The sequence below is a fragment of the Anoplophora glabripennis genome, unplaced genomic scaffold (assembly GCF_000390285.2).
Source record: "Anoplophora glabripennis isolate ALB-LARVAE unplaced genomic scaffold, Agla_2.0 scaffold1788, whole genome shotgun sequence".
Lineage (NCBI taxonomy): Eukaryota > Metazoa > Arthropoda > Insecta > Coleoptera > Cerambycidae > Anoplophora > Anoplophora glabripennis.
Window position 1 is genome coordinate 1 of NW_019417861.1, and position 14,955 is coordinate 14,955.

A 14,955-nucleotide genomic window follows, 5' to 3' on the forward strand; every position below is an offset into this window, starting at 1 on the left:
AAAAAAACAAAATAAAATAAAAACAAAACAAAACAAAACCAAATAAAATAAAAAATTCCAACCCAAAGAGCTCGAACATACAAAACCGAGTACATTTCGCCCAACGCGAGGCTCGAAGAGGTCTTAATCGAGTACATCATTTTAACTTTAAACGGAAATACGACCCAATAGAAAAAGGGGATAAGGAATCGAGTATAGCTGATTGGTTGAATTAAATGTAGCGCCCTACAGTCGAAGTTCTATGAATGAAGCATAAGCCGGCACTAACTCTATCTCTCTCGCACACGTCTCTCCGATTGCCGTTGATAAAGACAAAATGACAGTTTGGCCACAGCTTAATGAGCTGTGGTTTGGCAGTCCAGTAGTTTATAAGGTCAATTGTCAAGGTCTATGGTATTAAAATGAGTGTTTGGTATTTTGTTGTATATTACTTATATTAGTAATATTAATATTACTGATAAGTGATACTGATAGTAGTGATAGTTAAAAATGGATAAAGCGCAAATTTCAGCGGTTTTGCAAATTCTCAAAAAATATAATTTAAAGGTAAATAGTTTTTAGGATGGTACAAGTATACAGATAAATATTTTAAACAAAATTGTTTTTGTACTGTTAGGGCACTGAAGATTTCTTACGTAAAGAAGCTAACTTTGCGGATAATGTTGATGACCACGTTCTTCAGCAAGATTCCTCTGTAAACAGTGTTTTGACTGGATATAAAAGTGATGGTGATCCAGAAACATATGAAGCTTCTTATCTCGAATTGAAATATTTTGTGGAAGGAACATTAGACATTTATAAACATGAACTAGGAACTATTTTATATCCTGTATTTGTACATATGTACTTAGAATTGGTATACAATGGACATACAGAGAAAGCTATTTCCTTAATGAAGAAATTTGGACCAGAACAAGATTCTTACTATCAGGATGACTTAAGAAAATTAGCTCTGGTTATAAAACGAGATCATATGAATGGAAATGAATTAGCAGATACATTCAAATCCAACCAATTTATTATTAGAATATCTAGAGATACTTTATCATTATTAAAGCGACATCTGAATGAAAAGAAGGCTTCTGTTTTACTTAACATCATTCAAGAACATTTATATTTTGATATGTATGAAGGTGTAGCTCGAAATAAAAAACAAATTGATGCTACATCTGGAGCCATTGGAGGAGAAGCTAAAAGACAAGGTACCATCTTTAAATAATGATATACAGTGACATAAGTAGAATCTGAACCACTAACCGCAGCCAGCAGGGGGGGGGGGGGTGACAGAGGTGTCCACTACAGAAAAAGTATTACAAAAGTTGATTAAAAAAGTTGCTTCGAATTTGTAAATAATTACCTATTTTTAAAATTTTATTCAATTTTTTAAAGAGAATCGTGCTGAAATAAATAGTTCTACCTAATGTTGCTTAAAAAAATAAATCAATATTTTGCTTGTTTTTCAAGATACAGTAAAATCTTCAAAATTCCTTTGCATATAAGTGTATATATTTATAAATTTTAACATGGGTGTGAAAACAGCCACGCTTTTCCAGCCACGATTTTACGATGTGGCAACACTGCACACTGTAGACGAACGGTCCACCTCTAAAAAGATGCTTAGAAAATCAAGGTCACCGACCACGAGGAGAGGCCAGAATGAAACATTTTGTAATCACTGCATTGAGTTATTGCGAACAATAAACCTAAGTAATATCTTTGTGTCCGAGTGGCAGGTAATTTGTTATTAACATAAAAATTGCAAAATAAAAATATTGCAAAAAAATGCTCTGCAAACAATTATCTAACGTAAATTGGGCAAAAATAAACACTTTTTGTCTCTTAACATTTTTTCGTAGAACGCTTCCTTTTCGAGCTAGGGGCGATTTAAGGTCGAAAAATGGCTAAAAGTTGCCAACTTTAAAAATTCATATCTCAGCTCCTAAGGCGCAAAATGATCCTCAAGACTTATACTTTAATGTAGTATTGTTTTAAAACCCGCCCCTTTTTTTAACCCGTTAAATTTTCAGTTGAATTTTGGCTCCTAGTGCCCACGCGCCACCCCTACGTATCGCCATTGTAGATATAGCGCTGTCGTGCATATAATCGAATAATCGCTATTTATTCATTACTTTTTACAATTTTTACTATTTAGTATTTCTAACACTCATACACATTTTCAAACTCATCAAATATTGTATATCATAATTATTTATAAGATTAATAATATGAATATCATATTTAAATGGAAAATAATATGTATTACGTTACAAATATATTGATTTATATTTATAACTGTATCTTCATTAATGTAGCTTCAACAATAATAACTATATATAACTATATTTATATCAAAAAATTATTTAGAACTAGAATATAAAATGTTATAAAAGGATACGCATAGATAGTCAACCAAAATATTAACTAACCGAGTTTTCGCGAACGTGCGCTTATGCGAATTACTTGTTATAACTTGTTTAAACAAGCGCAATGGATTAGACTGCAGCGATCGGGTGTCGCATGGATCATTAGTTTATTGTCTGGCATCAGGCAATAACAGTGAACATTTGACAAATAATGTATAAAAAATAAATAATACATTTTCTACAATATTCATTTGTGCTGTCATAGTGCAACAATCCTTTATTAGTCTGTAAACAATCATGCAACGTATGTGAATATTCAATGTTGTATAAAACTGCAGGTAAGTTTTCGAAAAATATTCTTGTGCTATTCGTTATTTAATACAATATTTATTATTCCCAATAGCTAGTATGTACATGATAGTATAGTAAATATCGAATCATCATGATACCAATACCATCATCAATACCTCCGGCAGAGCCTGTATTGTTACAACATGTTATGCGTGTTAAATGGCAAATCAATGAATGGTCTCAAGCAAGATCTGCAAGCATAACATCCTTCGACCCAACACAATATGGCTGGATATTAAAAAATAATGTATTGTGCTACAATTATTTTGAAGGAGATACGGCCATGGAAATGTTACAAAAATTCATATGTTCCTGCAGTGGAAAGTTACCCTGCAGCGATGAAGACATTTGTTCTTGCTTATCACAAGGCTTCAAATGTTGCGATCTTTGCAATTGCTCTATAAAATGTCAAAATGCAGAAATACAAACTGATGATACTGATTCGGAGACTGAAAATTGATTTTTTATTAAATAGTTAAGTTTATATTTAAATGTAAATATATTTTTTTGTATTAATAAATACCTTTGATATATGCATTTTTTGTAATGTTTAATTAATTTATTTTTCATTTAAATATCATATTCATATTATTAAATCTTATAAATAATTATATGATATACAATATTTGATGAATTTGAAAATATGTATGAGTGTTAGAAATACTAAATAGTAAAAATTGTAACAAGTAATGAATGAATAGCGTTTATTCGATTATATGCACGACAGCGCTATATCTATATATAGCGATACGTAGGGGTGGCGCGTGGGCACTAGCGGCCGAAATTCAGCTGCAAATTTAACGGGTTAAAAAAAAGGGGCTGGTTTAAAAAAAAAACTACATTAAAGTATAAGTCTCGAGGATCATTTTGCGCTTTTGAACGTTCCGAAAGCTTTGGTAGGAGCTGAGATATGAATTTTTAAAGTTGGCAACTTTTAGCCATTTTTCGACCTTAAATCGCCCCTAGCTCGAAAAGGAAGCGTTCTACGAAAAAATGTCAAGAGACAAAAAGTGTTTATTTTTGCCCAATTTACCTTAGAAAATTGTTTGCAGAGCGTTTTTTTGCAATATTTTTATTTTGCAACTTTTTGGTAATAACAAATTACCTGCCACTCGGACACAAAGATGTTACTTAGGTTTTTTGTTCGCAATAACTCAATGCATCGATTACAAAAGGTTTCATTCTGGCCTCTCCTCATGGTCAGTGACCTTCATTTTCTAAGCATCTTTTTAGGGGTGGACCGTTCGTCTATGTAACATGTACATGTATTTAAAGTTGCAGGGAGCAGAAAAAACATATGAATATAGATAAAAAAAATTACAGTTCAATTATTATAACCTGACAGTGAGATTTGCTCTGGAGGAAATATTCGTTACAAGTCCCTCTTTAATCCTGATTAGACATAAGTCAGTGTTGGGCCGTAATAAGGGGCCAGGAAAAAAAAATAAGAATATACGTAAAAAAATTGCTGTTCTCCTATTATGATCCGTCAGTGAAATTTTCTAGGTGGGAAATATTCGTATCGGCCCGTAATAAGGTGTTAGGAACAAAAACGAATATAGGTAAAAATTACAGTTCAGTTATTATGATCTGTCAGTGAAATTTTAATAAGGGACCAGGAAAAAAAAATAAGAATATACGTAAGAAAATTGCTGTTCTCCTATTAAGATCCGTCAGTGAAATTTTCTAGCTAGGGAATATTCGTAACAAATCCCTCTTCAATTCTGATTAGACAGAAGTCAGTGTCGGGCCGTAATAAGGGAGCAGAAGAAAACACGTATACAGTGTGGCTACGATTTAGGTGACACAGGCTTATTACTCAGGTGTTAATTGATGAATCCTTTTCAAAGTTTAACCACTTATGAAGACCAATGGGGTGGACATTTGAGAATCATTAAACTTACATATATCCATAGGTGTGCGTTAGGGGAAATAAGAGAAACAAATTTCCTATACAACCCTGTATACGATTTGGATGAAACTTGACATGGGTATATTTTCGATGATACTGATTAAGACTAAGGCATCAGCATTTCCGTATTTTATTCGCTAATAAAAAATACCGAAAAATCGATCCCCTTTTAATTTCCCCTAACGCACACCTATGGATATATGTAAGTTTAATGATCCTCAAATGTGCACCCCATTGGTCTGCATAAGTGGTTAAAATTTGAAAAGGATTCGTCAATTAACACCCGAGTTATAGGCCTGTGTCACCTAAATCATTTACATTTGTATTAAATGAATTTTCTGTACAACCCTGTATACGATTTGGATGAAACTTGACATGGGTATATTTTCGATGATACTGATTAAGACTAAGGCATCAGCATTTCCGTATTTTATTCGCTAATAAAAAATACCCAAAAATTGATCCCCTTTTAATTTCCCCTAGCGCACACCTATGGATATATGTAAGTTTAATGATACTCAAATGTGCACCCCATTGGTCTGTATAAGTGGTTAAAATTTACAAAGGATTCATCAATTAACACCTGAATTATAGGCCTGTGTCACCTAAACAGACCTGGACCTGGACAGACACCAACTTTGGTTTTTTAAATGGAAACACACATTTTTTATATTGTTTTCGGATTCTACATAAAAAATAAAGGGTACTTTGTGTAGAATAGTTCTATTCAAATATTCACAGTTTTTGAGATATCTCGCTTGAAAGGTTTTTCTAGTCGATATTGGTTGCTTACATTTTCTGATACTGACAGGTTATACTAATAGCTACTAAGCCCATTTTTTTATCAGATGTTTAGTAAGGATGACTCTTCCGAATCATGCTCCAAAAACTGGCCTGCGTTATACAGGGTGACCAAAATATCATGTCAAAATTGCCAATTGAAAAATTGAAAAATCTCGATTTTTTTAAATGCAACGCCCTGTATATTTTCATACCATGAGATGCAGAATTAAATTCTCTACAACTTTGCTATACCTGCTCCTATACCAAAATTCATTAGTTTTTCATGAAATCTCATTTCTATGAAAAAATGCGAAGTTTACAAATAGCTTATATGTAAAATAACGTAGTAGGCTCCTGTCAAATGATAATCTGGAAAATTTTCGATTCACATAAGGTTTAATAGAAAGAAAGGTTTAATAGAAGAAGAGAAGCCCATGGTAACTGTTTATTGGCAAGTCGTATTTACCAAGCTAATAATCCAGATTTACAAAGATATCCTCGTACAAAGTGTTTTGTAAAACTGAAGGAGAGGTTTGAAAGAACGGCAAATGCAAATTATGAGAAGACAACAAGAACACACGCATGTGGTAATCAGGATAGTCAAATTGACATTTTGGAATGTGCAGTCCAAAATCCATCTACAAGTGTCAGAGAAATTAGTGATGAAATTAGTATTTCCAAAAGTGTGGTTAATAGAACGTTAAAGAAAAACAACTTCCACCCCTATCATTCTGAGCATCACCAATTCTTAACACAGCAAGATTTTCAGAAGCGAGTACAGTTTTGTGAGTGGGCAACTATAAAGCTACAACAAGATGAATTTTTTTTTCAAAGGTGTTATTTACTGACGAGTCATCCTTTGCCAATACTGGTCGAGAGAGTCGACATAATTATCACCATTACGCCGATCATAATCCCAGATTAATAAGACAAGACGATCATCAACACCGCTTTAAAGTCAACGTTTGGGCGGGAATATGCGGAGAATATGTCATTGGACCACATTTTCTTGAAGGAAACTTAACTGGTAATGGGTATTTGCAATTTTTACAAAACGACTTGCTCCAATTGCAGGGACATATTCCTCCGGATGACTTAAACAGTCAGTGGTTCCAACATGATGGTGCCCCTGCACATTCCACACTGGCGGTAAGTTTTCTCATTATGTAAGTTATGTAAATTCATAGAAAAACTGTTTCAGGTTAGAGAATACTTAAATGATTTGTATCCAGATAAGTGGATAGGTAGCCAATTCCATGGCCTCCCCGATCCCCAGACCTGTCTTGTCTTGATTTTTTTTATGGGGCTATATAAAAGACAGGGTGTATGAAACTCCTCCGACAGATGTAGAAGATTTACGGGCAAAGATAAGAAATGCTTTTTTGACCCTAACTCCGGAAATGCTGCGAAATGTGTCAAGCAATTTTCGTCGTAGAATTGCTCAATGTCTATAGAAAAATGGCAGACATTTTGAGCGGTTACCTGTTAATTACTAATTTAACTAGGTCTTTATTACTTTTGTTAGAAATGCACGATGTTAATTTACTGTTTTGGAGACTGCATGCGTGTGTTCTTGTTGTCTTCTCATAATTTGTATTTGTTGTTCTTTCAAACCTCTCCTTCAGTTTTACAAAACACTTTGTACGAGGATATCTTTGTAAATCTGGATTATTAGTTTGGTAAATACGACTTGCCAATAAACAGTTACCATGAGTTTTACTAATTATTCTATTATTTATTTACTAATTCTTCTTTAGAGTAATTCATTTCACAATTATTACTGTCGCTTTTCTATTAAACCTTATGTGAATCGAAAATTTTCCAGATTATCCTTTGACAGGAGCCTACTACGTTATTTTACATATAAGCTATTTGTAAACTTCGCATTTTTTCATAGAAATGAGATTTCATGAAAAACTAATGAATTTTGGTATAGGAGCAGGTATAGCAAAGTTGTAGAGAATTTAATTCTGCATCTCATGGTATGAAAATATACAGGGCGTTGCATTTAAAAAAATCGAGATTTTTCAATTTTTCAATTGGCAATTTTGACATGATATTTTGGTCACCCTGTATAACGCAGGCCAGTTTTTGGAGCATGATTCGGAAGAGTCATCCTTACTAAACATCTGATAAAAAAATGGGCTTAGTAGCTATTAGTATAACCTGTCAGTATCAGAAAATGTAAGCAACCAATATCGACTAGAAAAACCTTTCAAGCGAGATATCTCAAAAACTGTGAATATTTGAATAGAACTATTCTACACAAAGTACCCTTTATTTTTGATGTAGAATCCGAAAAAAATATAAAAAATGTGTGTTTCCATTTAAAAAACCAAAGTTGGTGTCTGTCCAGGAAAAGTGGAACACCCTGTATAGTTGAATATATTTTTAATTTGTACATTCCGAGAAATGTAGCAACACAGTAAAAAGAAAAATCCATATATTCCTCATTTTAACATAAATATTGGACTTTCCCGCACTAGTGGGACACGCTGTAGATAAAAAATTACAATTCAATTATTATGACCTGTCAGTGAGATTTGCTCTTTCAGAAATATTCATTACAAATGTCTTTAATACTGATTAGACAGAAGTCAGTGTCGGGCCGTAACAAGGGGTAAGGAAAAAAATAAGAATATACGTAAAAAATTGACATCGGAGGTAATGAGACACATCTACCAAAGCGACACTTACAACTGCGGGTTATTTATTATATACTTCTTGCAACAAATAGAAAAAGAAGAATCCCTTGAAATTCCTCAATCCATGGACCACTTCAGAAAGAGGACATGAAAGGTAAGTGTCTTTATTGCGGCAGTGAAATTGAAACAAATACCGAACAATCGACCGAAAACTAGTGTCATCTATGTTTTTTCATAAAAGATGTGTAGTCATAGAAACGAATAGGTGCCAATTATGTAATTTGTTCATTAACAAAAAAAGTTAAATCAACTATGTGGTCTCAACCAAAATAAGCACATCTAAGTAAACAGATTTCAACGACGGGTCCTAAAAATCACATAATTATTTTAATGTAACAATAATAAATACATAGGTATTTTCCGCTATTATGGACCGATACTGACTTCCATCAAATCAAGAATTAAAAGTAATAATCCAAGGGAACAGATCGTACCGGCAAATAATAATAAAGTCCCAACTTTTAAATTTATTTTCAGATATCATTTTCAGTTCCGTTAATTACGACACTACACTGATTTCTCTTTACTCGAGAGTGAAATGGAACGTTTAATGAACATTTTTAAGATCTCACTGATATATCGGAATAGGAAAATTGCAATTTTTTTTTACCAATATTCCTATATTCTTTTCCGTCCACTTTAATACACTGACTTCACTGATTGACGTATAATGAACATTTCCTAGCTAACGAATTTCACTGACAGATCATAATTAAAGAATTATGTTTTTTTTTACCAACAGTCGTATATTTTTTTCTGCTATAACGGCTCGACACTGACTTCTGTCTAATCAAGATTAAAGAGGGAGTTGTAATGAACATTTCCTAGCGAACAACTCTCACTGACAGATCCATAATAAGAGAATTGTAATTTTTTACCTTTATTTGTATTTTATTTTCCTGACCCCTTATTACAGCCCGACACTGACTTCTGTCTAATCAGGATTAAAGAATGACTTGTAATGAACATTTCCTATCGAGCAAATTTCACTGACAGAGCATAATGCGGGAACAGTAATTTTTTTTACCTATATTCGTATTTTTTTCCCAACCCCTTATTATGACCCGACACCGACTTCTGTCTAATCAGGATAAAAGAGGAACTTCTACTAATGAATATTTCCTATAGAGCAAATCTCACTGATAGGTCATAATAATTGAATTGTAATTTTATATCTATGTACGTATATTTTCTTCTGCTCCCTTATTACGGCCCGACACTGACTTCTGTCTAATCAGAATTGAAGAGGGACAGGTTACGAATATTTCCTAGCTAGAAAATTTCACTGACGGATCATAATAGAACAGCATTTTTTTTACGTATATTATTTTTTTCCTGATCCCTTATTAGGGCCGACACTGACTTCTGTCTCATCAGTATTAAAGAGGGACTTGTAATGAATATTGCCTAAAGAGCAAATCTCACTGACAGATCATAATAGGAGAACTGCAATTTTTTACATATATTCTTATTTTTTCCTTACCCCTTGTTACGGCCCGACACTGACTTCTGTCTAATCGGTATTAAAGAGACATTTGTAATGAATATTTCCTACAGAACAAATCTCACTGTCAGGTTATAATAATTGAACTGTAATTTTTTTTATCTATATTCGTATGTTTTTTCTGCTCCCTTATTATGGCCCGACACTGACTTCTATCTAGTCAGGATTGAAGAGGGGCGTGTTATGAACATTTCTTAGCAAGAAAATTTCACTGACAGATCATAATAACTGAACTGTAATTTTTTTACCTATATTCTTTTTTTTTTCCTGACCCCTTATTAGGGCCCGACACTGAGTTCTGTCTCATCAAGATTGAAGAAGGACGTGTAATGAATATTTCATAGTGAACAAATCTCACTGACATATAATAAGAGAACTGTAATTTTTTTACCTATATTCGTTTTTTTACTCCTTATAACGGGCCGACAATGACATCTGTCTAAACAGGGGTGAAAAGTGATATGTAACGAACATTTGCAAGCAAACGGATGGTATTAACAGATCGTAATAGAGAATTGCAACTTTAAAGACATGTACACGTTACAGTGTGCAGTGTTGCCACATTGTAAAATTGTGGCTGTTTTCACACCCGTAATTTTAACATAATTTACTTTAGCAACTACTTATTAGTTTGGGGGGAAAAGTGAAGTAAAATGCCAAAAGAGTAAAGAAATAGAAAGGAATTATTTCAAATGTGGTTTGACAGTGATCCCGAAGGTTATACGGACACAGAGGCAGCCTTAGGGGGTGGCTTGCAGGGGGCCTCGTACAACAACCCGAGTAAAAAAAAGTTTTTATTTAAAACTATATAATTCTTAGCTATTAGTTATAGAGAAGTAGGTAGTAATAGGTGCCTAAATAAAATTTCTCATTTAGATTTATTTAATGATCGATATGAAAATCAATTAATTTATAATAATAATATTTTTTGTAATATGACTGTAAAACATAATTGAAAAATATGTTTGAATCTCGTACCTTATTTTTATCATTATTAAAAATTTGTTGTCTTTGTATTTGTTAACTTTTAAAAATCTCATATAATATTTCAAATGAAAATTTATAACTTTTGCATTTCTCTTAAATCATCGGAAATATCTACACATTCGATTTACGTACATTTCACGAAGAACAAGTGTCTCGCAAAGATCTGCTTTCCGGGGCCTCGCAAAGATCTGCCGCCCAAAGCCTCGCAATGGTTAAGGCTGCCTCTGCAGGGACAAACGTATTAAAGGAAATGACCTGTACTGTGTGTGAACGCATTATAAACTGTTACAAAACTAAAGTGACAAGACATTTAAAGAGCCATGCCTCGTCCAGCGCTGAAGACTGTATTTTTCTATGAACTTGCAGACGCCTTTCTTTGAAGCAACTACTCCTACTTCTGCTACTTCTACTTCTAGTGGTTGGTCATACTAAGTCCCATAGCAGTGCGGCCTGATTAGGCCTATTGTGCGTCCAACTACTAGTCTTATTCAGCAAGTAGATTTGTCCTTTTTACAAAGTCCAAAAGTTTCCTTGTTGACACTTCTCTCAGTTTCTTGGGTTCCAAGTAGGATCTCCCAAGGAGCGCCATTCTGCTATGTCGATTCACATCCTCGGCAGACCGGACTGTCTACAAGCTTTAGCTTATGTAGATGTTTCCTAAAGTGACAGTGTCCCGTTATGAGTCCTGTCACTTTCCTGAGCCGGATTCTATTCAAGCTCAGTAAATCATTCTCTCTTTCCTTCGAAGGATACTCCATGAGCTCCTTAGAACAGTTTTGAACTTATCTTGTGTGCGCCCAAAGCTTTAATTGTAGCTTGACTATCAGAGAATATATATATGAGTTTACGTTTATAACCTCTACGTACATTCTCTGCCAGACACGCCATTATCGCGAAAATTTCTACTTGCAATATGGTAGGGAACTCCCCAAGACTATAGCTTGCACTCCATCTGGGTCTGAGTCCATATATTCCTGCACCCGTCCCTCTGGTAATTTTGCAGCCATCTGTAAACCATACTAGGCTCCACCTTTCCAGGGTATTAAACTTTTCCTCCCATTTGCTTTGATCCTCTATTCGAGTCTCAAAAGGCTTGTGGAAGTGAAACCTTGGTACCATCTTGTCAGATACCATCCTAAAAGTTGGTTCCGACATAGATGTGTCTATAATCCTGGAATAGGAACTACCCCTCCAGTTGTTGTTATTCCTTAGTCGATATGCTGCTAGCCGCGCTTCTCTATCCACCACTATATGCAGCGGTGGTAGATTTAGCATGACTTCTAGTGCAGCTGTCGGGGTCGATGCCATCGCCCCTGTTATACCAAAACAGGCCAATCTCTGAATTCTGTTCAGTTTTTCCCTCGCTTCTTTGAAGCAATATTCCATTAAATAAACTAGAGAACCCAAGTTCCGTAATTCCATAAATTGGATACACATACTATTTTTGTGATAAAAGTATACATTGTACGTTTAATTTAGTTGCTTGTAAATGTGAAGTATTTTAACCTTTTCATAACGCAAGTTCAAATTTTAAATTTTTCTATGTTGTGACGTGAATGTAGATTACTTTTAATGTGTATTTACAAATGTGACTTACCATATACAGGGTGTATTTAAATGGAGGGGCACAAATGATACCAGATATTCCTTGGGTGAAAATAAGTCGATTTAACCTAACATACCTATATCCCAAGTCGCATAATAAAAAAGATACAGGGTGTCAAAGTCAAAAATAATAAATAGTTTTTCCTTAATAATTTCTACCATTTGAGTCAGAAACGTTTCAAATTTTCAACAGAGAGGTCTTTTAATGATGGGAAAAATAATATAATAATGATTTTTGAGTGTCGAGTATGAGGCGCCCTCTGCAGGCAACGTTATACATTGAATATGTAGTAACTTTTTTGACAACCCCCGTATACAGTAACAAAATATGAAATATTGGACTTTTTTAAACAAACAAGGTATACTTATGGAAAATGGCTAAAACCAACCGTTGAGGAGAATTTTTAATTTTATAAATTAGTGTTACGGATTTATACCTCCACGAATACCAAGGTTCGAGTTGCTTAAATAAGAAAATCGAGTCATCGATCAAATGTCATTTGATAATACTTGCAAATTGCAATTTTGAAGTATTAGTTTAAAGTGTTAATTGATTTTAGTCACAATTTACCTGCGTCCTAGATATTAAATAGTTTTGGAATTGAATAAAATAACAAATTATGTATACTAATGACGAGTATGTAGCAAGTATTTTGGAATGTTACAAGAACTGTGCTGCTGTTGTACGACTTTATCATGCCAGATATCCCAATCGTCGTGTTCCTGCTAGAAAAACTTTTGCAGCGGTAGAAAGAAGACTTCGAGGAAACGGACACATTCAACCTCGTCCTGAAGGTACTTGCAGAAGACGTCTTATTCGCTATGTGGAACTTGAAGAAGTCCTTAGCAATTTACAAGATCAGAATTCTGAAACTAGTACCAGAAAATTGGCGACACAGTATAACGTTTCACGTACTACGATTAGGAAAATTGCGAATGATAATCTTTTATACCCCTACCATCTGCAACCTGTGCAGGAATTGACTGCTGCGGATCTATCTATCAGGATAGATTTTTATCAATGGTATATCAACATTTCAAGGAAAAACAGAAATATTTTATCCAGTATTTTGTTTGGTGATGAAGCGTCATTTCGAAGACATGGTTTGTGAACCATCACAATAATCACTCATGATCTGACGAAAATCCTCACCAAGTTTGTACATCCAAATTTCAACAGAATTTTAGTTTAAATGTATGGACAAAATTTATAAGAGATCATCTTATTGGTCAGTTTATTTTTCCCTTTAAAAAATCTTTTTTTTTTATTGTCAGCCAATTGTTTCTCTTAAATTATCTATTGAATATTGTTAAGTGAATCTTGGTTTTAGTTCTTTTGGTCTTTTTTCTAATAATTTTATTATTGAACTAACAATAAATAAGTATTTTGCAATATTTTTTCACCTGAACTGTTATTTCATACGAGATTTCTTTAATACTGGACTTAAATAATTTCACGTCCACAAGAAAATGTGTTTTTTAATAGACACCGAAAAAACCATTTAATAGAAATTATGCAACAAGTGTATTCACACATGCTAAATTAATAAACACAAAGAGTAAAGTAAATCTAAAACAGGAAAAATAATGCTGTCTCAGTTGATTCCTGCGCCCCCATTTGGTCGAATTTTAAAATACAGAACATACACTACTAATAAGTACTGTGAGGCAACAAAAGTGTGTTTGTACCTTGGTATTCGTGAAGATATAAATCCATAACACTAATTTATGAAATTAAAAATATCTCCTCAACGGTTGGCTTTTTTGTTAAAACAGTCCAATATTTCATATTTTGTTACTAAAAGTTGTATACGGGGATTGGCAAAAAAGTTACTACATATTCAATGAGTAACATTGCCTGTAGAGGGCGCCTCATACTCGACAATCAAAAATCATTATTATATAATTTTTCCCATCATTAAAAAACCTCTCCGTAGAAAATTTGAAACGTTTCTGACTAAAATTGTAGAAATTATTAAGGAAAAACCATTTTTTATTTTTCAATTTGACACCCTGTATCTTTTTTATTATGCGACTTGGGATATAGGTATGTTAGGTTAAATCGACTTATTTTCACCCAAGGAATATCTGGTATCATTTATGCCCCTCCATTTAAATACACCCTGTATATGTACATGTCAATGTGTCCAAAATGGTGAAAATAAATAAATAAACTATCCCTAAATGAACAATTTAATATAATGGATGATATATAAAAAATATATACGATACCAATAGTATCCGAAAATGCAACAATATACAGGGTGTCCCATTTAAAATAACAAAGTTGGTGTCGACTTCGGGTATAAATGGAAGTGCTGGAGAGTTCTAGATATTTTAGTTGTGTTTGCCTCAGGGACATTGCTATGTTGCCAAATTTAAAAATTTTTGGGAGCAGTACTTTCCTAGATATCGAGTGATGCAGTTTTTGGTGGGACACCCTGTATAAGCAGGTATGATTTAAAATTTTATTTGAAAAAATGTTTGTTAATAAAATTTTATGATATCTTTCCAAATAAAGAGAATAAGAGAATAACAAAAGTCGATCGGTACTACTGCTATATGTTGCTTAACGTGACTAACTATGCTAACAATAAGACGATTGCTAATATTGATATTTGTGAAAAATTTGATAATAAAATTAAGTATTTAAATTAGATTTACTTAACTTATTTCTTGGCTGCTGTAAAGTAAACCACTGTATCCAACAATAAATTGAATAATTAGTTTATTTCACAAGGTCAC

General features: G+C 33.4%; 1 protein-coding gene across 1 annotated transcript in view; it reads left to right on the forward strand.

Annotated features, from left to right (window-relative positions):
* Nucleotides 1-354: 354 nt before the first annotated feature.
* Nucleotides 355-14,955, forward strand: part of LOC108915857 (transcription initiation factor TFIID subunit 5) — a 30,177-nt gene continuing 15,576 nt past the window's right edge. Inside the window, exons 1-2 of the mRNA XM_018722001.1 lie at nucleotides 355-546; nucleotides 617-1,202. Of these exons, the coding sequence (XP_018577517.1) occupies nucleotides 490-546; nucleotides 617-1,202 (643 nt within the window). The 5' untranslated portion in view covers nucleotides 355-489. The remainder of the gene's footprint in view (nucleotides 547-616; nucleotides 1,203-14,955) is intronic.